The sequence below is a fragment of the Atractosteus spatula genome, chromosome 25 (assembly GCF_055471065.1).
Source record: "Atractosteus spatula isolate fAtrSpa1 chromosome 25, fAtrSpa1.hap1, whole genome shotgun sequence".
Taxonomy (NCBI): domain Eukaryota; kingdom Metazoa; phylum Chordata; class Actinopteri; order Semionotiformes; family Lepisosteidae; genus Atractosteus; species Atractosteus spatula.
In genome coordinates this window covers 4,835,248-4,863,099 of record NC_142730.1, presented here as the reverse complement: position 1 = coordinate 4,863,099, position 27,852 = coordinate 4,835,248, and the positions used below count along the sequence as shown (strand labels likewise).

The following is a 27,852-nucleotide window of genomic DNA, read 5'->3' as shown; positions in this document are numbered from 1 at the left end:
CTCGGGGGTCTCTCACTCCCCCTCTCCATCTCTCCCCCCCCCGCTGTCGTTGCAGGTTGCCGTGGGGCTGCTGGTCCGTCTGCCTGCCTGTCTGTCTGGTGTGGCCGAGAGCAGAGACCCCGCGAGAGGGAAACCTCGGCCCCTCTCCCCCCTCCCTCCCTCCCTCCCCCTCTCCCCCCCCCAAGACCGACAGCTGTCCTGCGGCCTGGGACCGGCTCCCCCTCGCCCTGTCCACAGCGACAGCCCCCCCCCAGCTTCGCGCATGGAGCAGAGGAGCCCGGGGGGGCCTGCCGCCGCCCCCGAGGGCCCCCCCCCGCCCCCGGCCGCGCCGCCGGGGGAGCGGGAGAAGGAGGGGCTGGGCGGGAAGGAGGAGGAGCGGGAGAGCCGAGGGGAGCCGGGCGCAGTACCGGAGGCTGCCACAGGGGGCGGCAGCGAGCAGCAGCCGCAGCAGTTCTCCATCAAGGAGACCAACTTCTCGGAGGGCAACGTGAAGCTGAAGATCGGGCTGCAGGCCAAGCGCATGAAGAAGCCGCCCAAGATCCTGGAGAACTACGTGTGCCGGCCCGCGATCAAGACCTCCGTCAGGCAGGGCCGGGGGCCCCGGGCGACCGGGCGGGGCGTCAGCCACGGGCTGCCCAGAGCCGTGCCCACAGACGACAGGGCTCACAGTCCTGCCCCCAGCGTGCCACCGCCGCCCCCCTGCTCCTCCGTGGCCACCCCTGTGCCCCCAACATCTGTCCCTGGGCCCCTGGCTGCCAGCGTCCTGCCCAAACGGGTGAGAATCCCTCTTCTCTGTCTTTCCCCATTTTTCTTGCTCTTTCTCTTCTCCTCTCTCCTTTCCCTCTCTCCCTTCTTCTCTCTCCTCTCTCCATCCCTCTCTCCACTCCTCCCCCTCTCTCCTCCTCACTCTCACTCTCTCTCCTCCAGACGACAGCAGGGGGCTGTGAGAGAGGTCAGCAGTAACCCTGCTTGTGTCCCCCACAGGCTCCCCCGAAACTTGCGCGCAAGTCGGAGGCGAAGGTGGAGCAGAATGCCGAGAGACCCCCCAGCCAGCAGCGGACGGAGGGAGACGGCAAGCTGTCCCCCCAAGACAAGCTTTCCCCGCCGGCCGGCATGCCCCCCGCCCCGCCCGCGGCCGCGCCCCCCGCGCCTCTCGCCCAGGACCTCAAGCCGGACGGCCTCCCGCCTGCGAAGGCCGTGTCCCCCCAGCCTGAGGGGCCGCGCGAGAGGACGCTGCTGAACGGGGGGGGGCCCACGGTGACCGAGAAACTGGCGCAGCTCATCGCCACCTGCCCCCCCTCCAAGTCTTCCAAGGCCAAGATCCGCAAGCCCCTCTCGCCCCCGCCGGCCCCCCCCGGGGCGGCTGCCCCCTCTGGCCACCCCGCGACCCCCAGGGACCTGCCCCGCGCCGACCCCCCCGCGGGCGCGGCCGAGCTGGGGGCCCTGTCGCTGCTGCGGCCCCCCGGCCGCCTGCCCGGGGCCCGGCAGGGCCGCGACAGCGTGCTGGAGAAGTTCTCCGCCCCCCCCAGGAAGGAGCCCGGCGAGCCCTGCGAGGGCGGGGCCGAACGGGGGAGGGAGGGCGTCGCCGTGGCGATCGCCGCCTCCGCTGCCAGCGGCAACAGCAACAACAACAACAGCAGCAGCATCAGCACCGCTGTCAAACAGCCGGTGCTCATTTCCTGTTGCCCCTCGTCAGGCTCCTCCTCCTCAGCCGGGCCAGAGACATGCAGCCGCCGGCCGCCGGCGCTCCCTCTGACCCCCAGCCGCGGGATCCCCCACATCCCGGAGGTCCCCGAAAGAGACCGGGACTTTCCTCGCGACCTGAGCACCAGGTGCCCCCCGCCTGCGCCCCCGGGGGACAAGCAGGAGTGCCGGGTGCTGCCCCTTGTGGGCAGTGGCAGGTGTGGCAGCGGCAGCCCGTGCAAGAGGAGCCCCAGCCACGGCGCTGGCATCGCCGTGGCGACGGCGGCTGAGACTCCCGGCGGCGAAAGGCATCAGCAGCAGCAGCAGCAGCCCCCGCCCTCGCTGGTGGCCGTCGCCGCGGCGCCCCCGCCCTCCCTCGCCCTGAAGCCCAGCCCCGCCCCCCTGGCCGCCGCCCTGCCCCGCCCCCTGGCGCAGGACTGCAAGCCGCTGAAGAAGCGCAAGGGCCGGCGGCCGCGGTGGACACGGGCCCCCCCGCGCCCCCACAGGGACACCTCCGAGGACGAGGGGGGCGAGGGAGGGGACGCCCCGCTCCCCAAGCTGCGCAAGCTCCAGAGCCCCCTCCTGCGGCCCCCCGACTCGCCCCCCCCGAAGCCCCGGCCCGTGGGGCGCCCCCCGAACCCCATCAGCGCCCACTCGTCCTCCTCTCCCCCCCGCCAGCTCTTCATGCCCCCCAAGAAGCGCGGGCGCCCCAAATCCAAGATGCCTCGCCTGGAGAGCCCCCCGCCCCACCGCCCCCTCAAGATCCCGCCCTCCAAGGTCTACTCCCTGCTGAAGAGCAAGGAGGAGCAGGACCCCCCCGTGCTGCAGCCCGAGATCGACCTGCACCCCCCGAAACCGCTGCCCCGGAAGCGGGGGCGCCCCAAGCGGCTGCCTCCCACGCTGCCGCAGGAGGGGCAGCCCCCGACGCTGGACCCCGAGGGCTGCAGCGGCGGCGGGGGGCCGGACGAGGGGCCCGAGGCGGAGCGCCGGTTCCGCAGGAAGGGCAACGGCCAGCTGCTGATGAAGACCATCATCCGCAAGATCAACAAGATGAAGACGCTGAAGCGCAAGCGGTTGCTCAACCAGATCCTGCTCGGGCCGGGGCCCAGGGGCGCGGGCGCCGGGGCGGAGGGCGGCCCCTCGCGAGCGGGGGCAGGCGGAGGCGGAGGAGGAGGAGGAGGAGGAGCAGGGACAGGGGGCGGGCTGGGGCAGTGTGACTCCGGGGCGGCGCTCCCCCGCCAGGGCTCCCCCCTCTCCTCCCTGGCCGCCACCTTCGGCGGCAAGCTGGGCCAGCAGATCAACGTCAGCAAGAAGGGGACCATCTACATGGGCAAGCGGCGCGGGCGCAAGCCCAAGGCCAGCGCGGCGCCCGACTCCTTCCTGCCCCCGTCCTCGGGCTCGGCCTCGGCCTCCTCCCCGGCCTCCTGCGCCTCCCAGCCCCCGCCGGCCTCCGCCCCCGAGGTCCTGCCCTCCCCCTCCTTCTCCCAGTCCTCGGGGGCCAGCGGCGGGCAGAGCCCCGTCAGCAGCGACGCGGGCTTCGTGGAGCCGGGCGCCGTGCACTTCCTGCCGCACCCGCACTGCGGCCACGCCTTCCAGCTGCCCCCGCCCTCGGCCTCGCCCCGCCCCCTGGGCGCCCTCGCGCCCGCCTCGCCGCTGGCCCCCTCCCTGCTGGGCCCGCTGAAGAAGTCCTGCCGGGCCCACCACCACTACCGGCACCACTACCACTACCGCAAGCTGTCGCCGCCCCCGCCGGCCCTGCTGCCCACCTCCCCCGCGCACCTGGCCGAGCTGAAGGAGGCCACGCCCTCCCCCGTCAGCGAGTCGCACAGCGAGGAGACCGTGCCCAGCGACAGCGGCATCGGCACCGACAACAACAGCACCTCCGACCGCGCCGAGAAGGGCGTGGCGGGGCTGGGCGGGGCCGGGCTGGGGGCGGGGCCCTGCTCGGGGGCGGGGCTGGCGCTGGGAATGCCTGCGGGGGGCGGAGGAGGGGGCGGGGCGGGGCTGTCGGCCCGCAGGCGGCGGCACTCCGTCCTCTTGGACCGCCCCTCCCCCGTGCCCTCCCCGCTGGGGCCGGGGGCCTCCCCAGAGCCCCGGGGTCACCACCGGCCCGCCCCAGGACCTCCCGCTACCGCGGCGGCGGCGGCAGTGCTGAGCCACAAGGAGAAGCACAAGCACAAGTGCAAGAGGCGGGGCCACGACTGCCCCGGGTACGAGAAGCTGAAGCGGCAGAAGCGCAAGCGCAAGAGGAAGTACCTGCAGCTGCGCGCGCGGAGGCAGGACCCCGACTTCCTGGCCCAGCTGGAGGACGTCATCGCCCGGCTCAGCCAGGTCCGCATCGCGCACCGCGGGCTGGGCGGCGGCGGGGGGCTGCCGGGGCCAGCGGCGGGGCTGGGGCTGGGGGCCCCGGGGGTCCCCGGGGGCCACCCCGCGGCCCCCCACCACTACCTGCCCCGGGACCTGCTGCCCACCATCTTCCGCATCAACTTCAGCGGCTACTACTCGCCGCACCCGGCCTACCCCTGCGACTCCCTGCACTACGTGCGCAAGCCGGACCTGAAGAAGAAGCGCGGCCGGCCGCCCAAACTGCGCGAGGCCGTGGCCGAGGTGCCCTTCGTGCACGGCCTGGGCTTCCCCTTCTACCACCCCTCCTACAGCCTGCCCTACTCCACGCCCGCCCTGGGCACCGCGCCCCTGGGGCTGGGCTACTACCGCAGCTACCCGCCGCCCCTGTACCCCCACCCCCCGCCCCCGCCGCCCCCCCCGCCCCACTCCCCCTCCTTCCCCTCCCCGCTGGGGCCGCCCCCCTCCTACATGCACCACGCCCCGCACCTGCTGCTCAACCCCGCCAAGTTCCACAAGAAGAAACACAAGCTTCTGCGCCAGGAGGCCTTCCTGGGCGCGGCCGGGCGCTCCCCGCTGCTGGCGTACCCCGCCGTGCCCCCCGAGCTGTCCTACGGCTGGCTGCACGAGCACAAGCACAAGCACCGGCACAAGCACCGCGAGCGCCGCGGCGAGGAGGGGGCCGCCGGGGGGGGCGGGGGCGCGGGCGGGGCCGGGGGCGCCGTGCTGGACTCCCTGCGCCGCTACCGCTACGGCAAGGAGGGCGCCGCCGCCAACTCCCCCTCCTCGTCCTCCTCCTCCTCGGCCGAGCGCTGCAAACACAAGGACGGGCACAGCTGCCTGGCCGCCCCGTACCTGACCCCCGCCGGCGCCCGCGGGCACCACCACCACCTGGAGCCCTGGGTCCGCAGGGGCGGCACGCCTGAGTCCAGCCCCCGGGTCCTGGGCGGCGACTACGCCGGCCCCCCCGGCTCCTCGGCCGCGGACGGGGCCGGGGGCGCCCCTTCCTCCTTCGCCTCGCCCCCCAGCTCTGCGCCCGCCGCCGGCTCCGACAGCGAAGAGGAGCCCCTGGCCCCCCAGGGGGCCCCGACGCACACCAACCTGTTCGCCAGCGCCCTGAGCCGGAACCCGGGCCTGGGCCGCCGGAGGGGGGCGGGCAGCCCGGCTGAGGGGCGCTTCTGTGGACTGGAGCGGGCGCTCAGGAAGGACTGCCCCTCGTCCGCTGACAGAAGAGAGCTGCCAGGTAAGGAGGGCGTTAGTGTTCGTGTGTATGTCCTGTCTGGGCCGGGTCACCCTGTCACCCTACAGTCCAGAGATCACTGGTCCAGTCTGGGCCGGGTCACCCTGTCACCCTACAGTCCTGAGATCACTGGTCCAGTCTGGGCCGGGTCACCCTGTCACCCTACAGTCCAGAGATCACTGGTCCAGTCTGGGTCACACTGTAACCCTACAGTCCAGAGATCACTGGTCCAGTCTGGGCCGGGTCACCCTGTCACCCTACAGTCCAGAGATCACTGGTCCAGTCTGGGTCACACTGTAACCCTACAGTCCAGAGATCACTGGTCCTGTCTGGGCCGGGTCACCCTGTCACCCTATAGTCCAGAGATCACTGGTCCAGTCTGGGTCACACTGTAACCCTACAGTCCAGAGATCACTGGTCCAGTCTGGGTCACACTGTAACCCTACAGTCCAGAGATCACTGGTCCAGTCTGGGTCACACTGTAACCCTACAGTCCAGAGATCACTGGTCCAGTCTGGGTCACCCTGTCACCCTACAGTCCAGAGATCACTGGTCCAGTCTGGGTCACACTGTAACCCTACAGTCCAGAGATCACTGGTCCAGTCTGGGTTGGGCCACACTGTAACCCTACAGTCCAGAGATCGCTGGTCCAGTCTGGGTCACACTGTAACCCTACAGTCCAGAGATCACCGGTCCAGTCTTGGCCGGGTCGCACTGTAACCCTACAGTTCAGTAGTTTGTGAGCAAGAGCTGCACCAGTCCTCCCTCTGGTGAGCTGCAGCGTGGACGAGGAGCTGCTGTCCTGACAGTGCAGGTGTCAGAGGAGATTTTAGCTTTGGTGACTCAAAACTCTGGAGAGGAAAAAAAAAAAGCAATTGGTGATTACGAATTGTTTAGAAATTCAGTGGCATCATCGAGAGTCGGAGAGCACAGAGCTGGCGGTGTGCTGTGCGTGAGTGGCTCAGCGCAGGAAGTGAGCTGGACCGCTTGGCAGAGACGCCTGGGGGCAGCTCCCTGGGTAACACAGCTCAGTAACCAGTCTCCCAGCAGTCACTGTGATCCGGCCTCTGGGACCTGAGACGACAGCAGAGCTTGTCCACAGTCCGGTCAGGTGTGCGCTGGTGTGCGTAGGCTCTCTCCTCTGATGGAACAAGTAAAAGTAATAGGTTTATTCCATGCTGAAAGGAAAAGAAAGAAAACAACATTTTGGTTGTGGAGCCTTCTTTGGGTCTGAGATCTCTCCTCTGATCACAGGGCTGTTACACCAGGAGGACAGCTGGTCCAGTGGTTGAGGCACAGGGCTGTTACACCAGGAGGACAGCTGGTCCATTGGTTAAGGCACAGGGCTGTTACACCAGGAGGACAGCTGGTCCAGTGGTGAAGACACAGGGCTGTTACACCAGGAGGACAGCTGGTCCAGTGGTGAAGACACAGGGCTGTTACACCAGGAGGACAGCTGGTCCAGTGGTTAAGGCACAGGGCTGTTACACCAGGAGGACAGCTGGTCCAGTGGTTGAGGCACAGGGCTGTTACTCCAGGAGGACAGCTGGTCCAGTGGTGAAGACACAGGGCTGTTACACCAGGAGGACAGCTGGTCCAGTGGTGAAGACACAGGGCTGTTACACCAGGAGGACAGCTGGCCCAGTGGTTGAGGCACAGGGGTGTTACTCCAGGAGGACAGCTGGTCCAGTGGTTAAGGCCCAGGGCTGTTACACCAGGAGGACAGCTGGTCCAGTGCTTATAGTCCAGTCTGGTCAGGCTGGCGGGGCAGAGAGACTGCCTGATGCCCATCTCCCCTCCTGTGTGAGAGCAGGACCGGGGTCAGAGCTGCTGTTTGAAAGCTGAGACGTGCCTGGCAGCCCCGTTCTGACTAACCAGACACACATGTGCCCACAGTCATCCAGCCGCCCCCGCCCCTATCCGCTTCCCGGACGCAAACTCACGCTGACTGTGGGAAAAACCCTGTGCAGTCAGACCTGTGGTGACTCACTGTCCCCCCTCCCCCTCTCTCTGACCATCCTCAGAGGTGTGCTCGGGCCTGGGCAGGCTGCGTGTCCCCCAACTGCCCTGCCCCTCTCTCTGTCCCCCCTCTTTCTTCCTGCTCACCCCTTCTCTTGCTCTTTATACAAAGAACCCGCACCTCCTTGGCTACACAGGCCGGCAGCTCATTGCCATCTTGTCTTGTCTGCAGGGCTCGCAGGTGGTGTCCAGACCCGAGGGGCGCGCTCTGGCGCCCCTGAGTGCCCGGAGATGGTACTGCAGCACCAGCACCACCATCACCAGCAGCAGCAGTCTATCCTCCAGATGGCCCAGTTTCCCCCCCGGCTCCTGCACTGCCACCACGACAGCGGAGCCGACGGCACAGCTGCCCGGCTCTCCATGGCAATGCCCAGCGGGGGCGCTCAGGGCCCCGGGAGGCCCCCGAGCCGAGAGAGGGCCAACCGCCAAGACAGCCCCTCGGGCCGGCCGCCCGGCTGCCCCGACCCCGGCAGGGGAGGAGGCGGGGCGGGGGGGTCGGAGGCGGCCGCCTGCTCCGCGGCGCCCCAGCAGCCCCCCCAGCCCCTCCCCAGCCTGCCCAGCTCCAGGTTCGAGCGCGTGCTGTCCACCAAGCGGAGCCTGTACCACGTCAACAAGATCCTGAAGGCCAAGAAGCTGCAGCGCCAGGCGCGCACTGGCAACAACATGGTGAAGCGGCGGCCGGGGCGACCGCGCAAGCACCCGCCGCCCGCCGGCCCCGCCAGCCCCCCCAGCCCCGCCCGCGCCCTGGGGGACACGGTGGCGGACATCATCGAGGCCGTGGTGCAGGGACAGCACCGGAAGGGCGTCAAGAGGAAACGGTGGCCCCCCGGCGAGGAGGAGGAGCCCCCGCAGACGGAGTGGCTGACGCAGGAGGAGCTGCAGTCTTTCCGCAGGTACGGCGCCCCTCTGTGGCCACGCAGTGACACAGAGCTTGGTGACCTGCACAGTACCACTGGGGGAGTCCTGGGGGTACTGTACTCTGAATCCTGGGGCAGAGGGGGCATTTGGGCCCCTCTCATGCGTTTGCAGTTGAAAGTGCATGTCCTCTGTCAGTGTGGGAGGGTCCAGGGCGTGTCCTCTGACAGTATGGGAGGGATTGAGGGCGTGTCCTCTGTCAGTGTGGGAGGGATTGAGGGCGTGTCCTTTGTCGGTGTGGGAGGGATTGAGGGCGTGTCCTCTGTCAGTGTGGGAGGGATTGAGGGCGTGTCCTTTGTCGGTGTGGGAGGGATTGAGGGCGTGTCCTCTGTCAGTGTGGGAGGGATTGAGGGCGTGTCCTCTGTCGGTGTGGGAGGGTCCAGGGCGTGTCCTCTGTCGGTGTGGGAGGGATTGAGGGCGTGTCCTCTGTCGGTGTGGGAGGGTCCAGGGCGTGTCCTCTGTCAGTGTGGGAGGGTCCAGGGCGTGTCCTCTGTCAGTGTGGGAGGGATTGAGGGCATGTCCTCTGTCGGTGTGGGAGGGTTTGAGGGCGTGTCCTCTGTCGGTGTGGGAGGGATTGAGGGCGTGTCCTCTGTCGGTGTGAGAGGGATTGAGGGCGTGTCCTCTGTCGGTGTGGGAGGGTCCAGGGCATGTCCTCTGTCAGTGTGGGAGGGATTGAGGGCATGTCCTCTGTCGGTGTGGGAGGGTTTGAGGGCGTGTCCTCTGTCGGTGTGGGAGGGTCCAGGGCGTGTCCTCTGTCAGTGTGGGAGGGTCCAGGGCGTGTCCTCTGACAGTTTCTCTCATTTGGCTCCCTGTCCCTCTGCCTTTCCTCTCTCTCCAGTGCGCTGGAGAGCCCACCAGAGGTTCAGGCCTCAGTGGAGGACTCAAGAAAGCCACCACAGGAACAGGCCCCGCCCCTGTCGCAGCCCTCCAGCCAGCGGGAGAAGCGGTCAGCTCGCCCCCCCAAGAAGAAGTACCAGAGAGCGGGGCTCTACTCCGACGTGTACAAGACTGCGGAGTGAGTGACACTCTCACTTACTGCAGACAAGCCCACAGGACACAGGCAGGAGTGAGAGAGAGAGTGCGCAGGGAATACGGGCAGGAGTGAGAGAGAGAGTGCGCAGGGAATACGGGCAGGAGTGAGAGAGAGAGTGCGCAGGGAATACGGGCAGGAGTGAGAGAGAGAGTACGCAGGGAATACGGGCAGGAGTGAGAGAGAGAGTGCGCAGGGAATACGGGCAGGAGTGAGAGAGAGAGTGCGCAGGGAATACGGGCAGGAGTGAGAGAGAGAGTGCGCAGGGAATACGGGCAGGAGTGAGAGAGAGAGTGCGCAGGGAATACGAGCAGGAGTGAGAGAGAGAGTGCGCAGGGAATACGGGCAGGAGTGAGAGAGAGTGTGCAGGGAATATGGGCAGGAGTGAGAGATGCTGTGCTCACTCCTGTCTCTGTCCTGTCTCCCTCTCCAGTCCTAAGAGCCAGCTCCTGCAGCTGAAGAAAGAGCGGCTGGAATACACGCCTGGGGAGCACGAGTACGGTCTCTTCCCTGCGCCGATTCACGTCGGTCAGTCTGCCTGCCTGCGTGTACCTGCGTCTGCCCCTGCGCCTGCTCCTGCCCCTGCGTCTGTATCCCCCTCTTCTCCTGCTCCTGCCCGAGTCTGTATCCCCCTCTTCTCCTGCTCCTGCCCCTGAGTCTGTATCCTCATTTGCTCCTGTGCCTGCCCTTGCACCTGCTTCTGCACCTGTCTGCACCTGAGACTCCACCCACCTGCACCTGTCTGCGCCTGAGACTCCACCCACCTGCGCCTGCGTCTGCACCTGTCTGCGCCTGAGACTCCACCCACCTGCGCCTGCGTCTGCACCTGTCTGCGCCTGAGACTCCACCCACCTGCGCCTGCGTCTGCACCTGTCTGCGCCTGAGACTCCACCCACCTGCGCCTGCGTCTGCGTCTGCACCTGTCTGTACCTGAGACTCCACCCACCTGCGCCTGCGTCTGCACCTGTCTGTACCTGAGACTCCACCCACCTGCGCCTGCGTCTGCACCTGTCTGTACCTGAGACTCCACCCACCTGCACCTGTCTGCGCCTGAGACTCCACCCACCTGCGCCTGCGTCTGCACCTGTCTGCGCCTGAGACTCCACCCACCTGCGCCTGCGTCTGCACCTGTCTCTTCCTGAGACTCCACCCACCTGCGCCTGCGTCTGTGTCTGCACCTGTCTGTACCTGAGACTCCACCCACCTGCGCCTGCGTCTGCACCTGTCTGTACCTGAGACTCCACCCACCTGCGCCTGGGTCTGTACCTGAGACTCCACCCACCTGCGCCTGGGTCTGTACCTGAGACTCCACCCACCTGTGCCTGAAACTCCACTCATCTGCACCTGTCTACGCCTGAGACTTCACCCACCTGCCCCTGCATCTGCACCTGTCTGTACCTGAGACTTCACCCACCTGCACCTGCGACTGCACCTGAGACTCCACCCACCTGCGCCTGCGTCTGTACCTGCCTGTACCTGAGACTCCACCCACCTGCGCCTGTCTCTGCACCTGTCTGTACCTGAGACTCCACCCACCTGCGCCTGCATCTGGACCTGTCTGTACCTAAGACTCCACCCACCTGCGCCTGCGTCTGCACCTGTCTGCGCCTTAGACTCCACCCACCTGCGCCTGCGTCTGCACCTGTCTGTACCTGAGACTCCCACCCACCTGCGCCTGCGTCTGTACCTGAGATTGTGCCCGCCTGTGTCTGCACCTGTGTCTGCTGCTTTGTGTGACCAGATCCTTTCGGTCTTTCAGGGAAGTACCTGAGACAGAAGAGAATTGATTTCCAGCTGCCGTATGACATCCTGTGGCAGTGGAAACACAACCAGGTATGAACTGATGGCAGCGTTTTTGTGGTGGCGCTAGTGACAGCTAGTGGGATTATTAATAAAAATAAAATGTACAGCATGAGGGTCTGACTCAGCCCTCCTCAGTCTCCCGGTCTCCAGCTGATGCAGCTGCGCCAGTGACTGTGGCCATGTCTGCCTCTCTCTCTCCCTCAGCTCTACAAGAAGCCTGACGTCCCTCTGTACAAGAAGATCAGATCCAGTGAGTAAGCCTCAGTCTTGCTGCCAGTCTTGCTGAATGCCAGCGATGGCCCTCACTCACCTCTCCCCACTCTCCCCCTCCCCGTCTGCCCGTCTCTCAGATGTATATGTGGACGTGAAGCCGCTCTCCGGCTACGAAGCCACCACCTGCAACTGCAAGAGGTCGGAGGACGAGACCGAAAAGGGCTGCATTGATGACTGTCTAAACAGGTACTGCTCGCCGCACCCCACAGACCCCACTCGCACTGCGCCCCTCTGACCCGCACTCCTCTGACGCGCTCTATCCTCTGTCCAGGATGATCTTTGCTGAGTGCTCCCCCAACACCTGCCCCTGCGGAGACCAGTGTGACAACCAGCGCATCCAGAGGCACGAGTGGGTGCAGTGCCTGGAGCGCTTCCGAGCTGAAGGCAAGGGCTGGGGGATCCGCACCAAGGAGTCGCTGCGCTCGGGCCAGTTCATCATCGAGTACCTGGGGGAGGTGGTGAGCGAGCAGGAGTTCAGGTAGGGCACAGGTGGAGTGCAGTGGGACATGCAGCTCAGGGTGTTCATGGTGTGGGTGGAGCACCTGCACAGGTAGAGCGCACCTGAGATTTGTACTGAGGTGGACACAGCTAGACAGGGAGAGCGCACCTGAGATTTGTACACCTGAGGTGGACACAGCTGGACAGGTAGAGCACACCTGAGATTGACACAGCTGGACAGGTAGCGCACACAGCTGAGGTTTGTACTGAGATGGACACACCTGGACAGGGAGAGCGCACCTGAGGTTTCTACTGAGATGGACACAGCTGGACAGGTAGAGCACACCTGAGGTTTGTACTGAGGTGGACACAGCTGGACAGGTAGAGCACACCTGAGGTTTGTACTGAGGTGGACACAGCTGGACAGGTAGAGCACACCTGAGGTGGACACAGATGGACAAGTAGAGCACACGTCTGAGATTTGTACACCTGAGGTGGACACAGCTGGACAGGGAGAGCGCACACTTGTGATATCTGTGTAGTGCTCTGTGAGTCGTGTGAATCACACGGTGATTCAGTAAGAGTGCATGTGTGTCGTTCAGGAACCGCATGATTGAGCAGTACCATACTCACAATGACCACTACTGCCTGAACCTGGACAGCGGAATGGTCATCGACAGCTACCGCATGGGCAACGAGGCGCGGTTCATCAACCACAGCTGCGAGCCCAACTGTGAGATGCAGAAATGGTGAGTGTGTGCCCCCGTGGGTGAGCCCGCCGCGGGCCTCTCTGCCTGCTGACCCTGCCCCCTCCCCTCAGGTCTGTCAACGGGGTCTACCGCATCGGCCTGTTCGCACTCAAGGACATGAGCAGCGGCACCGAGCTCACGTACGACTACAACTTCCACTCCTTCAACACCGAGAAACAGGTGAGTCTCCCTCTCTCACTGCTCCAGCACCCAGCAGCACACTCTCTCACTCTCCTCTCACTCCTTCAACACCCAGCAGCACACTCTCTCACTCTCCTCTCACTGCTCCAGCACCCAGCAGCACACTCTCTCACTCTCCTCTCACTCCTTCAACACCCAGCAGCACACTCTCTCACTCTCCTCTCACTGCTCCAGCACCCAGCAGCACACTCTCTCACTCTCCTCTCACTGCTCCAGCACCCAGCAGCACACTCTCTCACTCTCCTCTCACTCCTTCAACACCCAGCAACACACTCTCTCACTCTCCTCTCACTGCTCCAGCACCCAGCAGCACACTCTCTCACTCTCCTCTCACTCCTTCAACACCCAGCAACACACTCTCTCACTCTCCTCTCACTCCTTCAACACCCAGCAACACACTCTCTCACTCTCCTCTCACTGCTCCAGCACCCAGCAGCACACTCTCTCACTCTCCTCTCACTCCTTCAACACCCAGCAACACACTCTCTCACTCTCCTCTCACTCCTTCAACACCCAGCAACACACTCTCTCACTCTCCTCTCACTCCTTCAACACCCAGCAACACACTCTCTCACTCTCCTCTCACTGCTCCAGCACCCAGCAGCACACTCTCTCACTCTCCTCTCACTCCTTCAACACCCAGCAACACACTCTCTCACTCTCCTCTCACTGCTCCAGCACCCAGCAGCACACTCTCTCACTCTCCTCTCACTCCTTCAACACCCAGCAACACACTCTCTCACTCTCCTCTCACTCCTTCAACACCCAGCAGCACACTCTCTCACTCTCCTCTCACTGCTCCAGCACCCAGCAGCACACTCTCTCACTCTCCTCTCACTGCTCCAGCACCCAGCAGCACACTCTCTCACTCTCCTCTCACTGCTCCAGCACCCAGCAGCACACTCTCTCACTCTCCTCTCACTCCTTCAACACCCAGCAACACACTCTCACTCTCCTCTTACTGCTCCAGCACCCAGCAACACACTCTCTCACTCTCCTCTCACTCCTTCAACACCCAGCAACACACTCTCTCACTCTCCTCTCACTCCTTCAACACCCAGCAACACACTCTCTCACTCTCCTCTCACTGCTCCAGCACCCAGCAGCACACTCTCTCACTCTCCTCTCACTGCTCCAGCACCCAGCAGCACACTCTCTCACTCTCCTCTCACTCCTTCAACACCCAGCAACACACTCTCTCACTCTCTCCTTCGGCAGTGAGAAACAGGTGACTCACTCCCTCTCCTCTCTCTCACTCTCACTCTCTCACAGTCTCTCACACTCCTCTCTCTCACTCACTCTCCCCTCTCTCTGCAGCAAGTGTGCAAGTGTGGCTCGGAGCGCTGCCGGGGCATCATCGGGGGCAAGAGTCAGCGCGTGAATGGCCTGCCAGGGAAGGGGGGCGCCCACCGCCGGCCGGGGAGGCTGAAGGAGAAGCGCAAGTCCAAACACCAGCTGAAGAAACGGGTGAGAACTGCTCCAGTGTAGGACCCAGGAGCTGGGCACTGAGCCGTGTCCTCTCTGGCACCGGGGAGCTGGGCACTGGGCACTCTGCATGGACACTGACTACTGTAGGAGCAGAGGGCTGGGCACTGGACACTGTGGTAATGAGCATAGTCCAGTCCTGTCCTGGAGGACCTGTGTGTCTACAGCGCTGGTGTCCAGTCCTGGAGGACCTGTGTGTCTACAGCGCTGGTGTCCAGTCCTGGTGGACCTGTGTGTCTACAGTGCTGGTGTCCAGTCCTGGAGGACCTGTGTGTCTACAGTGCTGGTGTCCAGTCCTGGAGGACCTGTGTGTCTACAGCGCTGGTGTCCAGTCCTGGAGGACCTGTGTGTCTGCAGCGCTGGTGTCCAGTCCTGGAGGACCTGTGTGTCTACAGCGCTGGTGTCCAGTCCTGGAGGACCTGTGTGTCTACAGTGCTGGTGTCCAGTCCTGGAGGACCTGTGTGTCTACAGTGCTGGTGTCCAGTCCTGGAGGACCTGTGTGTCTACAGTGCTGGTGTCCAGTCCTGGAGGACCTGTGTGTCTACAGCGCTGGTGTCCAGTCCTGGAGGACCTGTGTGTCTACAGCGCTGGTGTCCAGTCCTGGAGGACCTGTGTGTCTACAGCGCTGGTGTCCAGTCTTGGTCCTGGAAGACCTGTGTGTCTACAGCGCTGGTGTCCAGTCCTAGAGGACCTGTGTATCTACAGTACTGGTGTCCAGTCCTAGAGGACCTGTGTATCTACAGTACTGGTGTCCAGTCCTGGAGGACCTGTGTGTCTACAGCACTGGTGTCCAGTCCTGGAGGACCTGTGTGTCTACAGCACTGGTGTCCAGTCCTGGTCCTGGAGGACCTGTGTGTCTACAGCACTGGTGTCTAGTCCTGGAGGACCTGTGTGTCTACAGCACTGGTGTCCAGTCCTGGTCCTGGAGGACCTGTGTGTCTACAGCACTGGTGTCCAGTCCTGGAGGACCTGTGTGTCTACAGTGCTGGTGTCCAGTCCTGGAGGACCTGTGTGTCTACAGTGCTGGTGTCCAGTCCTGGAGGACCTGTGTGTCTACAGTGCTGGTGTCCAGTCCTGGAGGACCTGTGTGTCTACAGCGCTGGTGTCCAGTCCTGGAGGACCTGTGTGTCTACAGCGCTGGTGTCCAGTCTTGGAGGACCTGTGTGTCTACAGTGCTGGTGTCCAGTCCTGGAGGACCTGTGTGTCTACAGCGCTGGTGTCCAGTCTTGGTCCTGGAGGATGTTTCTCTGAAGGATTTCCAGGTCTCTCTACAGCAGCAGCACTGGAAGAGCTGGGAGGAGCTGTTATTCTGGTCCAGTTCAGTCAGTAACTGGCTAGATGCACTCATTACCCAAAATCTGAGCTGGAATGACAATGCCCTCAAGGACTACACTCGACACTCTGACACAGACACATGGAAGTTCAAATGACTTTATTAGTTTTTCTACTTTGTGAGTTATATTAATGCATGTCTGTAAAGGGCTAAAGAGGGCATCTTGTTAAAGCTCAAAGAGAGAGTAAAAAACAACAGCAATTGGATGTCAAAGGTGGATAAAGATGGAAGGTAACTGGTGTTCTGAGGTCAGGGTTTGCTGGAGGTCAGAGGTCAAAGGCCACTGGAGGTCAAAAGGTTAAAGGGTGGTTAAAGAGCACCATTGTTATTTTTTCTTCCAGGAGGAGGACTCCAGTGACAGCGGAAAGTTCTCCCCTCACCTGCACATGAAGCCGATGTCAAACAGAGAGAGGTAAAGAAACACCCCGACAATATGACAGTACTCTCTTCCGAGAGCCCAACCCCGCGCAGTGCAGACGCCCCAATACCGCACAGTCTAGACAAGCTGACACCGTGCAGCGTGAACACCCTGACGCCCCAACACCGTGCAGCGTGAACACCCTGACGCCACACAGTTGGACACCCTCACACCCCCACACCACACAATGTGGACTCCCCGTTACGCCGCCATCACGCAGTGCGGTACCTGAGGAGAGCGCTCTGTGTGCGGCAGGAACTTCGTGCTGAAGCACCGCGTGTTCCTGGTGCGGAGCTGGGAGCGCGTGCGCGAGAAGCAGGAGATGCTGAAGCAGGCCAGCGAGCGCGAGAGGGACAGCGGCCTGTCTGTGTACACCCGCTGGGGCAGTGTCATCCGCGACGACGGCAACATCAAGTCAGGTCAGCAGCGCGGGGCCCGAGGGCGGGGGGGGAGAGGAGAGGGGCCCCAGGGCAAAGAGGAGAGAGGAGAGGGGCCCCAGGGCAGAGAGGAGAGGGGCCCCAGGGCGAGGAGGAGAGGAGAGGGGCCCGAGGGCGGGGGGGGAGAGGAGAGGGGCCCCAGGGCAAAGAGGAGAGAGGAGAGGGGCCCCAGGGCAGAGAGGAGAGGGGCCCCAGGGCGAGGAGGAGAGGAGAGGGGCCCGAGGGTGGGGGGGGAGAGGAGAGGGGCCCCAGGGCAGAGAGGAGAGAGGAGAGGGGCCCCAGGGCAGAGAGGAGAGGGGCCCGAGGGTGGGGGGGGAGAGGAGAGGGGCCCCAGGGCAGAGAGGAGAGAGGAGAGGGGCCCCAGGCAGAGAGGAGAGGGGCCCCAGGGCGAGGAGGAGAGGAGAGGGGCCCGAGGGCGGGTGTTGGAGAGGAGAGGGGCCCCAGGGCAGAGAGGAGAGAGGAGAGGGGCCCCAGGGCAGAGAGGAGAGGGGCCCCAGGGCGAGGAGGAGAGGAGAGGGGCCCCAGGGCGAGGAGGAGAGGAGAGGGGCCCGAGGGCGGGGGGGGAGAGGAGAGGGGCCCCAGGGCAAAGAGGAGAGAGGAGAGGGGCCCCAGGGCAGAGAGGAGAGGGGCCCCAGGGCGAGGAGGAGAGGAGAGGGGCCCGAGGGTGGGGGGGGAGAGGAGAGGGGCCCCAGGGCAGAGAGGAGAGAGGAGAGGGGCCCCAGGCAGAGAGGAGAGGGGCCCCAGGGCGAGGAGGAGAGGAGAGGGGCCCGAGGGCGGGTGTTGGAGAGGAGAGGGGCCCCAGGGCAGAGAGGAGAGGGGCCCCAGGGCAGAGAGGAGAGAGGAGAGGGGCCCCAGGGCAGAGAGGAGAGGGGCCCCAGGGCGAGGAGGAGAGGAGAGGGGCCCCAGGGCGAGGAGGAGAGGAGAGGAGCCCGAGGGCGGGGGGGGGAGAGGAGAGGGGCCCCAAGGTGAGGAGGAGAGAGGCCCCAGGGCAAGGAGGAGAGGCGTAGGGGGGCCCCAGGGCGAGGGAGAGGAGGGAGGGAAGGAGGCAGGAGCCCCAGAGCCCCGAGGGGGAGGCATTGTGTGGACAATCCGTGTGTCCACACAGACGTGTTCCTGACGCAGTTCTCAGCGCTGCAGACCTCTCGCTCCGTGCGCACGCGGCGGCTGGCGGCGGCCGAGGAGAACACGGAGGTGACCAAGACCGCCCGGCTGGCCCACATCTTCAAGGAGATCTGCGACATGATCATCAGCTACAAAGGTCAGTATGGGTCAGTGTCAGTCAGCAGTGGTGAATGGCGGTCAGTAGCTGTCAGTGTCAGTCAGCAGTGGTGAATGGCGGTCAGTAGCTGTCAGTGTCGGATTGCAGTGGTCAACAGCAGTCAGTGTAGGTCAGCAGTGGCTAGCAGCAATCGGTCAGTGTTGGATAGTGGTCAGCGGTGGTCAGTGTCATTCGGCGTCAGTAAGTGTCGATCGGTGTCGAACAGCGGCAGTCAGTGTCGATCGGTGCTGGTCAGTATTGGTCAGCGGCGGTCAGCGTTGTCCAGTTAGGCGCTGCCCTCAGCCAGCTGTCCTGTCCTCTCCTCAGACTCGGACAGCCAGCCCCTCGCCGCACCTCTGCTCAGCCTGCCCTCCCGGAAGCGGTGAGTGCAGCAGTGTGTGTGTGTGTGAGTGTGTGTGTGGGTGTGGGGATGTGTGGGGGGGTGTCTGAGAGGGTGGGTGTGTGTGTGGGGGTGGGTGTGGGTGTGTGGGTGTGTGTGGGTGTGGGTATTTGGGTGTGTGTATGGGTGTGTGTGTGTGTGTGTGTGTGTAGGGTTTGTTGGACAGAACTTTGCTCTGTAGCAGTGCATCAGAGTTGTGTGTGTGTGTGTGCTGTTGTGCAGCAATGAGTCGGTGTATTTTGTGCCCAACAGGAACACAGAGTACTATGAGAAGGTGTCTGACCCACTGGACCTCAGCACTATAGAAAAGCAGATCCTGACTGGTCACTATAAGACAGTGGAGACATTCGACACCGACATGCTCAAAGTCTTCCGCAACGCAGAGGTCAGCAGAGGTCACTCTCTCAGTGCAGTGTTAATGTACTGGAGTGTCCAGTCAGTGTGTCTGTATGAACCCCTCTCTCTCAGTGCAGTGTTAATGTACTGGAGTGTCCAGTCAGTGTGTCTGTATGAACCCCTCTCTCCCCTCTGTACAGAAGTATTATGGCAGGAAGTCCTCAGTGGGTCGTGATGTGTGCCGTCTGCGGAAGGCCTACTATGGGGCGCGGCATGAGGCAGCTGTCCAGATCGACGAGATTGTGGGAGAAACGGGCAGCGAAGCTGACAGCAGCGACTCGCTTGACCGTGATGCTCCCTCCGGTCACCATGACAACCACGATGACATCATCCGCTGCATCTGTGGAATGTACAAGGATGAGGGGCTGATGATCCAGTGCGAGAAATGCATGGTGAGAAGAGAGGGAGGGGGGCAGAACAAGAGGGAGAGTGGCAGAGGGAGGGGGGAGAGGTCAGTGTGTCTGTATTAACCCCTCTCTCTCTCCAGGTATGGCAGCACTGCGACTGTATGAGGGTCAATGCTGATGTGGAGCATTACCTGTGTGAACAGTGTGACCCCAGACCTGTGGACAGGGTAAACCCCTTCATCTCTCTCAGACTCTCTCACTATCTCGGATATAAGGCTGTATTAATGAATGAAAGAAGAGTTTAGGGAATATTATAACCCTACATTCCAGAGATCACTGGTCCTGTCTGGGCCAAGTAATACTGTAACCCTACAGTCCGGAGATCACTGGTCCAGTCTGGGTCCAGTAATCATTGTGACTGAGAATGTCCAGTGGGCCAGTGCACTATTGGCCATGTCTCTGTATTGGAGTGGCCTTGAGCTGGTTAGGATCCTCTCTGTTTACTGCACAACATCGCCCCCTTGTGACTCCTGTGTTTTTCCAGGAGCTCTTAATAGAGGAAGCACAGCAGTGTTTTATGTGAAATCTTTTTACACTAATTTGTGTATATGCAGTCAAGGATGAAAAAATAAAATAATGAGAGGGAAAAATAAAATAACGTGGGAAAATTGACAAATTCAGACGTGGAGCGGCACGCCCCCGCGGTCGGCTGTGGGAGATCTCTCCTGCCCCTGCAGCGCGCCGGTGCTCTTCATCAGCGTCACCCTCGCTGTGGCTCACAAACTGAAACAAGCATGAGGGCGAAGGAGGCGAGCACGGAGGCCAAGGGCACGTCACAAGCAGTGCCTGATCTGGAGCCGGAAATCGAGATTTTGAACACGTTTAGTGGTGGGATAGCGGTCTGGCAAGTATATATGACAAGAATGATTCTTTGATTCGTGCAGTTAGAGACAGAGAGGAGGCTGTTTGTAAGAGCCGTGCCTCTGCTGTGTTCCCTGTATTGGATTATTGTTAAATTGTATTTGTATGCTGTGAACTACTACATCTGCTCTATGACTGCGATCGTAATCCGTTACATACATATACTTCCGATTGATTTGGCTTGTTTAAGAGGGGGGATAGGAGGGTCTCGGGGGGGTGTTCTGGTTGTATACGTGCTGCTGCACGAAGGAAAGAGAGAGGCGTGGAGCTCCGGTGTGTCCGCTGACCCGGGCGTGCTGCGTGTGTTTGTGTGTTGCAGGAGGTGCCCATGCTGCCCCAGCCCAGCTATGCCCAGTCCGGCTCCGTGTACTACATCTGCCTGCTGAGGGACGACCTGCTGCTGCACCAGGGTAGGACACCTGTCTGAGATTACAGCTTTCCTCTCTCGCCTGCCCACTCTTCCTGACAGTGTCCTGGGGTCTGTAGTGACCAGTAGTCAGGACACCAGGGTCAACACCCCACTCTTCCTGACAGTGTCCTGGGATCTGTAGTGACCAGTAGTCAGGACACCAGGGTCAACACCCCACTCTTACTGACAGTGTCCTGGGATCTGGGATCAGTAGTCAGAAAGTCAGTGCTTTGTAAAGCGTAGTGTCCTCTGTTGGTGTACTGAGGCATCGGATTAGAAATGCTGATCCAGAGGAAAGAGCACCACCTGCTGGTCAATGGGCACTACAGCCTGCCTTTACAGAGTCTCCCACCTGTCTCTCGCGCCTTTTTATCAATTTTTCGGTTTCATCAATTAAAGTGTACCGTTGGGTGAATTGAAGAACTCCAGTCCTTAGGGACTGAAGACATTCTTTGACTTGGTTAATGGCGTACAGCGTTCCAGCGGTCAGCACTGCTGCCTCGCAGCTCCGGGGACCTGGGTTCCATTCCTGGGGTGCTGTCCGTGTGGAGTTTGTCTGTTCTCCCCGTGTTTGCAGGGGTTTCCTCCAGGAGCTCCTGTCTCCTCCCACAGTACTGGTAGGTGTATTGGCTCCTGGGATAATTGGCCCTGGTGTGTCTGTCTGCCCTGTGCTGGACTGGTGTCCCGTCCAGGGTGTGTCCTGCCTTGCTCCCAGTGCCTGCTGGGATAGACTCCGGCTCCCCCGAGCCCCTGTACGGGATAGAGCCGCTGCGCTGGCGTGCTCGGTGAGTGACCTGTCCCCTCTCTGCCCGGCCCAGGCGACTGCGTGTACCTGATGCGGGACAGCCGGCGCACGCCGGACGGCCAGCCGGTCCGCCAGTCCTACCGCCTCCTGTCTCACATCAACCGCGACAAGCTGGACATCTTCCGCATCGAGAAGCTGTGGAAGAACGAGAAGTAAGCGAGTGGGGGTGCGGGGGGGGGGCGCGGGGGGCCAGCTGGACGCCAGCGGGACGCCGCCTCGAACCCTGAGCGCTCTCTGTCTGTCTCTCTGTCCAGGGGCGAGCGCTTCGCCTTCGGGCACCACTACTTCCGGCCCCACGAGACGCACCACTCGCCCTCTCGGCGCTTCTATCACAACGAGCTGTTCCGCGTGCCGCTGTACGAGATCATCCCGCTGGAGGCGGTGGTGGGCACCTGCTGCGTGCTGGACCTCTACACCTACTGCAAAGGTAATACCGCACTGGGCACAGGTGATACGGGCAGAGTCCCTGCCTGTCTGAACAAGAATTTGTATCCCTGACTGTCTGTCTGTGTGTCTATGTGCATGACTGTCTGACTGCCTGTCTGTCTGTCTGTGTGTCTATGTGCATGACTGTCTGACTGCCTGTCTGTCTGTCTGTGTGTCTATGTGCATGACTGTCTGACTGACTGTGAGGCTGTCTGTCTGTGTGTCTCTGTGCATGACTGTCTGACTGACTGTTTGCCTGTCTGTCTGTGTGTATGACTGTCTGACTGTCTGTCTGTCTGTTTGTGTGCATGACTGTCTGACCAGGAATTTGTGTCCCTGTCCGTCCGTCTGTCTGACAGTGTGCCTGTGTGTCTGTGTGTCTGTCTGTGTGCATGACTGTCTGTCTGTTTGTGTGCATGACTGTCTGACCAGGAATTTGTGTCCCTGTCCGTCTGTCTGACGGTGTGCCTGTGTGTCTGTGTGTCTGTCTGTGTGCATGACTGTCTGACAGCGTGTCTGTCTGTTTGTGTGCATGACTGTCTGACCAGGAATTTGTGTCCCTGTCCGTCTGTCTGACGGTGTCCCTGTGTGCGCAGGCCGGCCGAAGGGGGTGAAGGAGCAGGATGTTTATATCTGCGACTACCGGCTGGACAAGTCGGCCCACCTCTTCTACAAGATCCACCGGAACCGCTACCCGGTCTGCACCAAGCCCTACGCCTTCAACCACTTCCCCAAGCGCCTGACGCCCAAGAGGGACTTCTCGGTGAGCAGCGGGGCCACAGGGGTGCAGGGGTCTCACAAGCACATGCATGTGGGGTGTGACTGCGGTCAGTCAGTTCCTGAAGGAGCTGTGGTAGCGGTCAGTGTTGTCCTCACTCACTGTCTCTCTGTCCACAGCCACACTATGTCCCGGACAACTACAAGAGGAACGGGGGCAGGTTAGTCTCCTGTCTTGTTCAATCCTGTCTTCCCAGTTTCCCCTCTCTCAGTGCAGTGTTAATGTACTGGAGTGTCCAGTCAGTCAGTGTGTCTGTATGAACCCCTCTCTCTCAGTGCAGTGTTAATGTACTGGACTGTCCAGTCAGTGTGTCTGTATGAACCCCTCTCTCTCAGTGCAGTGTTAATGTACTGGAGTGTCCAGTCAGTCAGTGTGTCTATATGAACCCCTCTCTCTCAGTGCAGTGTTAATGTACTGGAGTGTCCAGTCAGTGTGTCTGTATGAACCCCTCTCTCTCAGTGCAGTGTTAATGTACTGGAGTGTCCAGTCAGTCAGTGTGTCTATATGAACCCCTCTCTCTCAGTGCAGTGTTAATGTACTGGAGTGTCCAGTCAGTGTGTCTGTATGAACCCCTCTCTCTCAGTGCAGTGTTAATGTACTGGAGTGTCCAGTCAGTGTGTCTGTATGAACCCCTCTCTCTCAGTGCAGTGTTAATGTACTGGAGTGTCCAGTCAGTCAGTGTGTCTGTATGAACCCCTCTCTCTCAATGCAGTGTTAATGTACTGGAGTGTCCAGTCAGTCAGTGTGTCTGTATGAACCCCTCTCTCTCAGTGCAGTGTTAATGTACTGGAGTGTCCAGTCAGTCAGTGTGTCTGTATGAACCCCTCTCTCTCAGTGCAGTGTTAATGTACTGGAGTGTCCAGTCAGTGTGTCTGTATTAACACTTTCCTCTCCCTGTCTGGCAGGTCGTCCTGGAAGAGTGAGCGTCCCAAGCTGAGCTGTAAGGACTCCCTGGGGGGCTGTGAAGAGGACACCTCCCCAGGCACGGAGGAAGTGTGTGAGGCCGGGCCGCGGGCAGAGGGCGAGGAGGGCGAGGCTGAGGCTGACCCTGCCCCCACTGAGCCCCCCCCACCCCCCATCTCAGAGCTGCAGGGGCAGCGGGGGGGTGAGGAGGAAGAGGAGCTTCCCCCCCAGAGCTGATAGAGATGGAGCGACGGGAGGCACAGAGGGAGAGACTGAACAAGATCCTGCTGACACTCCTGCACAGAGTACCCTGCAAGAGTGGTGAGACAGGGGAGAGGGGGAGAGGGGGAGAGGGGGAGAGGAGGGAGGAGGAGAAAAGGAGGAGGAGGAGGAGGAGTGAAGGAGTTGGGGGAGGAAGAAGGAGGAGGAGTGAAGGAGTTGGGGGGAGAGGAGGAGGAGTGAAGGAGTTGGGGGAGAGAGGAGGAAAGGGAGGGAGGAGCGGAGGAGAGGTGGAGGGGAGGGAGGAGGAGTGAAGGAGTTGGGGGAGAGAGGAGCGGAGGAGGGGTGGAGGGGAGGGAGGAGTGAAGGAGTTGGGGGGAGAGAGGAGGAGAGATGCAGAGGAGGAGGAGAGGGAGGAGCGGAGGAGAAGGAGGTAGAGAGGAGGAGGAGCAGAGGAGAGGGAGGGAGGAGCAGAGGAGAGGTGGAGGGGAGGGAGGAGGAGTGAAGGAGTTGGGGGGAGAGAGGAGGAGAGATGCAGAGGAGGAGGAGAGGGAGGAGCGGAGGAGAAGGAGGTAGAGAGGAGGAGGAGCAGAGGAGAGGGAGGGAGGAGCAGAGGAGAGGTGGAGGGGAGGGAGGAGGAGTGAAGGAGTTGGGGGGAGAGAGGAGGAGAGATGCAGAGGAGGAGGAGAGGGAGGAGCGGAGGAGAAGGAGGTAGAGAGGAGGAGGAGCAGAGGAGAGGGAGGGAGGAGCAGAGGAGAGGGAGGGAGGAGCAGAGGAGAGGTGGAGGGGAGGGAGGAGGAGTGAAGGAGTTGGGGGAGAGAGGAGGAGAGATGCAGAGGAGGAGGAGAGGGAGGAGCGGAGGAGAAGGAGGTAGAGAGGAGGAGGAGCAGAGGAGAGGGAGGGAGGAGCAGAGGAGAGGTGGAGGGGAGGGAGGAGGAGTGAAGGAGTTGGGGGAGAGAGGAGCGGAGGAGGAGGAGAGGGAGGGAGAGAGGAGGAGCAGGGAGATGGCGACTCTCAGTGTCTCAGACTTGCGTGGCGTCGATGAACACTAATCCAGGGTGCTCCTCTCTCCCCCGCCAGTGATCGACGTGACCTATCTCCTGGAGGAGGGCTCGGGTCGGAAGTTGCGCCGGAGGACGCTGGGATTGGGCGACTGCGGTGGCAGGAAGTGATGTCACCTGCGAACCTGGCGAGCCTCCAGCTCCCCCCGGAGAGGGAGAGCAGGGCGCTGAGAGAGGAGAGCGAGCGAGGGAGACACGGGCACAGCGAGGGGAGAAGCTGCCCCTCCCTGGGGCCGCCCCGGGGAGCTCGGCCAGGAGACGCGGAGCGATGGGATCGGAAGGCACGCCGGACGAGGGGGTCGGAGAGTGGGCGGGGCCTCTAGCGCGGTGGACACTTGCGTCCCCCAGACACAGGGGGAGTGGACACATCCCAGACAAGGGGCCGCAGACAGCGAGCGCACGGCAGGACGGCAGTTCAGTCTCGGTTATTGCCCCCTCGGCCCCTCCCTGAGGCCAGCAGGAACTGCACCGACCTCGCAACCAGCTGGACCGGGCAGGACGTCACTGCGCCGAGACAGTGAAGGCTCCCAGTGCCCAGCAGTCTGAGCCACTCCAGGCTTCACTACCAGCTGAAGGGCTCTTGATCAGAAGCAAGGCCGGCCTCTTTCTTACCTTCTTTTGAATCAATTTGCATAGACAGATGTTTAAAATGAAACTAAAATTAGTATGTAGTCGTATTTATTGCTCCATCTGCTTCATCCGTACAGGTTTCCTAGGAGTCCTGCAGCTGTAGTGGCCTGTTAGCTGGGAAGACTGCTGTATGTGGTGTAGAGAGACGGGCACACTGCTCATTCCCGTTTTCTTGTTCATCCTTGTATTGTACATTACCAGTGTCCTTTATTCCTGTCCTCTGAACTGGTTGAGCTTCAGCCTCTGTATAATATCCCAGTCTGTCAGTTACTTGTGTGTTTGAGACTCTATGGCTAAAGGGAGTGAGAGAACAACAGTCGGACTGCACTGTCAGAGAGAGAGAGAGACAGTCGGACTGCACTGTCAGAGAGAGAGAGAGAGAGACAGACAGTCGGACTGCACTGTCAGAGAGAGAGAGACAGACAGTCGGACTGCACTGTCAGAGAGAGAGAGAGAGACAGACAGTCGGACTGCACTGTCAGAGAGAGAGAGACAGTCAGACTTTACTGTCAGAGAGAGAGAGAGACAGTCGGACTGTACTGTCAGAGAGAGAGAGAGAGACAGTCGGACTGTACTGTCAGAGAGAGAGCAACAGTCGGACTGGACTGTCAGAGAGCCACAGTCGGACTGCACTGTCAGAGAGAGAGAGAGACAGTCGGACTGCACTGTCAGAGAGAGAGAGAGACAGTCGGACTGTACTGTCAGAGAGAGAGACAGTCAGACTGTACTCAGAGAGAGAGCGACAGTCGGACTGTACGCCCGGAGAGAGAGAATGACAGTCGGACTGTACGCCCGGAGAGAGAGAGACAGTCGGACTGTACGGTCGGAGAGAGAGAGCGACAGTCGGACTGTACTATACTTTTATTGCTATAACTTTACCCCGCTGACTAAGTAAATAAGAGTAAAATGAGTTACAGGGGACAGTGTGTGTGTCTGCTCTCGTCCCACTGTGTGTGACGTGTGTGAGTGAAAGCGCTGGCCACACAGTGTGTGGATGGAGGAGATAATGACTTTCACTGCCTGTCTCCTTTTGGGTTCCAAATTTCCTTGTTCCGCTTCTGGCTTGCAGACAGGAAGTGATTAAAAAACATCAGTCATTCTTGTGTCTGTCCCTTTCTCTCTCCAATCTCCTCTCTCTTCCCTTTCTCCACTCTGTCCCAGACAGCTGCCTGTCTGTGTGTTACTGTGACACCAAGAGCTGGTCTGCCTGGCGTCAATATGAGAAACTAATGGGATGTCAGTCAGTGTGTAAGTGGTTCAGTCAGAGAGTCAGGCAGCGTGTCAGTGTCTCAGTCAGAGAGTCAGGCAGCACGTCAGTGTCTCAGTCAGAGAGTCAGGCAGCGTGTCAGTGTCTCAGTCAGAGAGTCAGGCAGCGCGTCAGTGTCTCCGTCTTTCAGTCCACGGGAGAAGCCCGGAGCAATGGGAGGGAGGGATTCCGCTGAGGAATTTTGAAGGCCTGAGCCAGGATCGGAACTGTACCCACCGAAAATAAAGGGCTGTGTGTAACATTTGTATTTTAAAAGCAAAACAAGCAAACAAAAAAATTATGATTATTATTATTATGATTATTATGATTATTATTATTCTTCTTTTCTGAGAGGGGTGGGTGGGGGGTGGGTTCTGTTTTGTAAAGTCTCAGTAACTGTGCAGAATGTTGTTTTAATTATTGTAAGAGATTAACGAGAACAGACGAGAGGAAGCGACTCGGTCCTGATCTTGTAATTTCGTGCCAAGCTGTATATACTGGGATATAATCTCACAGCGTGCTGTGGAAGCAATACCTTGATTACCAATCCTTTCTTTTGTACAGGACCTGAGCCGTCCTCCGCGTATTAGACTATTGTTATTCTTCATATTAATATTACTCTTTTTGCTGTTGTTATCCTTGCCGTTCTGTTGCTCGTTGTGGCTCGGGGCGCGAGGGGCCGGGCGGGGCTCGGAGATGGACAGTGCGACTGCCCGGGCTCCGCCCCGGCGGCGCCGCCAGCACTCTCTCGGCCCGGCGCCAGGGATCGGAACCGACGCCGGCGGAGGATCGGAGCGAGGGGCCAGCGGGCGCCTCGAAAAAAGACGGGGCGCTTGGGACACGCCTCTGTTTCGGCTCGGCCTCCCCCCCGTCTAAACCCCCCCCCCCCCCTCCCACCAGGGCCTCTTGCGAAAGGCTGGGCGGGGAGGGGGAGGAGTCCTGCTGAGGACTAATTGGTTAACGAGGAGCTGTTGAGCCTTAATTAGTTAACGAGGAAATACCACGGGACGGTACACACTACGCCGGTCTGTCCGCTGTGTCGGTTTCAAACGGACACCGGGCAGAAGGACCGCGCGGCACGCACTGCAAGGGCGGGCCGGGCCGTGGACTGCTGGGACTCGACCTGGCCTTCGTCTCGTTTTTTGGGGGAACCTTTCTTTGAGATTTTTTTAGACAATCAAGCAGCGCTGGAGAGCGTCCTGCTCCTCTCGTTCTCCCTGGCGCTGTTGTTGTTGTTGTTGGTTTTCTGGCGACGGCGAGGCGAGGACACGCCGGTCTTTAAGTTGGTCTTTGTTTTTTGTATCGAAGAAGCACTACAGCACTGCAGAGAGACGACGAGGAGGATTGAACCCTTCTGATGGCTCTTCTGTCCCGAGCCTGCATGGGCGCACCCCGCACGGCTGGCGCTGGAGAAATGCTGCTAACTACATGGTCCTGTTTTGGGTTGCTCTGTTCTGGAAGAGGCCCGTGTCCTCGGCGCTGGCTCTTCCTCCTCTTCCTCGGTCGCCGTTTTCCTTTTCTGATCTTTGTAAATGATGTACGCCGGATTTTAACAACCTTGGATGTAATTGCTTATAAAACGGAAAAAAAAACCCTGATAAAAACATCAACGCCTGCGTCTCCATGAAACAGTGTAGCAAAATAAACCAGAGACTTGTTTTTTCAAGGAATCCGAGCACGTCCCGT

At 61.2% G+C, this 27,852-nt stretch overlaps 1 protein-coding gene across 1 annotated transcript; it reads left to right on the top strand.

Annotated features, from left to right (window-relative positions):
• Positions 1-59: 59 nt before the first annotated feature.
• ash1l (ASH1 like histone lysine methyltransferase) lies at positions 60-27,836 on the top strand. Its single transcript, XM_088905134.1, has 26 exons — positions 60-775; positions 985-5,269; positions 7,458-8,178; positions 9,039-9,215; positions 9,664-9,758; positions 10,990-11,063; positions 11,238-11,283; positions 11,384-11,492; positions 11,578-11,784; positions 12,347-12,493; positions 12,565-12,673; positions 14,012-14,161; positions 15,854-15,924; positions 16,186-16,349; positions 17,473-17,625; positions 17,953-18,007; positions 18,278-18,410; positions 18,562-18,813; positions 18,909-18,995; positions 20,009-20,099; positions 20,917-21,055; positions 21,158-21,330; positions 21,926-22,092; positions 22,227-22,267; positions 23,013-23,331; positions 24,310-27,836. The coding sequence occupies exons 1-25, from the start codon at positions 263-265 to the stop codon at positions 23,245-23,247; spliced, it is 8,394 nt and encodes a 2,797-aa protein (XP_088761260.1). The 5' UTR covers positions 60-262; the 3' UTR covers positions 23,248-23,331; positions 24,310-27,836.
• The last annotated feature ends 16 nt before the right edge of the window (positions 27,837-27,852 follow it).

What these genes read in the sequence shown, in the direction of transcription:
- ash1l (XM_088905134.1), top strand. Translation starts at nt 263, where the DNA reads ATGGAGCAGAGGAGCCCGGGGGGGCCTGCCGCCGCCCCCGAGGGCCCC. An exon ending in AAGTCTTCCGCAACGCAGAG is followed by an intron (nt 18,411 to 18,561) that starts GTCAGCAGAGGT and finishes CCCTCTGTACAG; the next exon opens with AAGTATTATGGCAGGAAGTC. An exon ending in CGCCCAAGAGGGACTTCTCG is followed by an intron (nt 22,093 to 22,226) that starts GTGAGCAGCGGG and finishes CTCTGTCCACAG; the next exon opens with CCACACTATGTCCCGGACAA.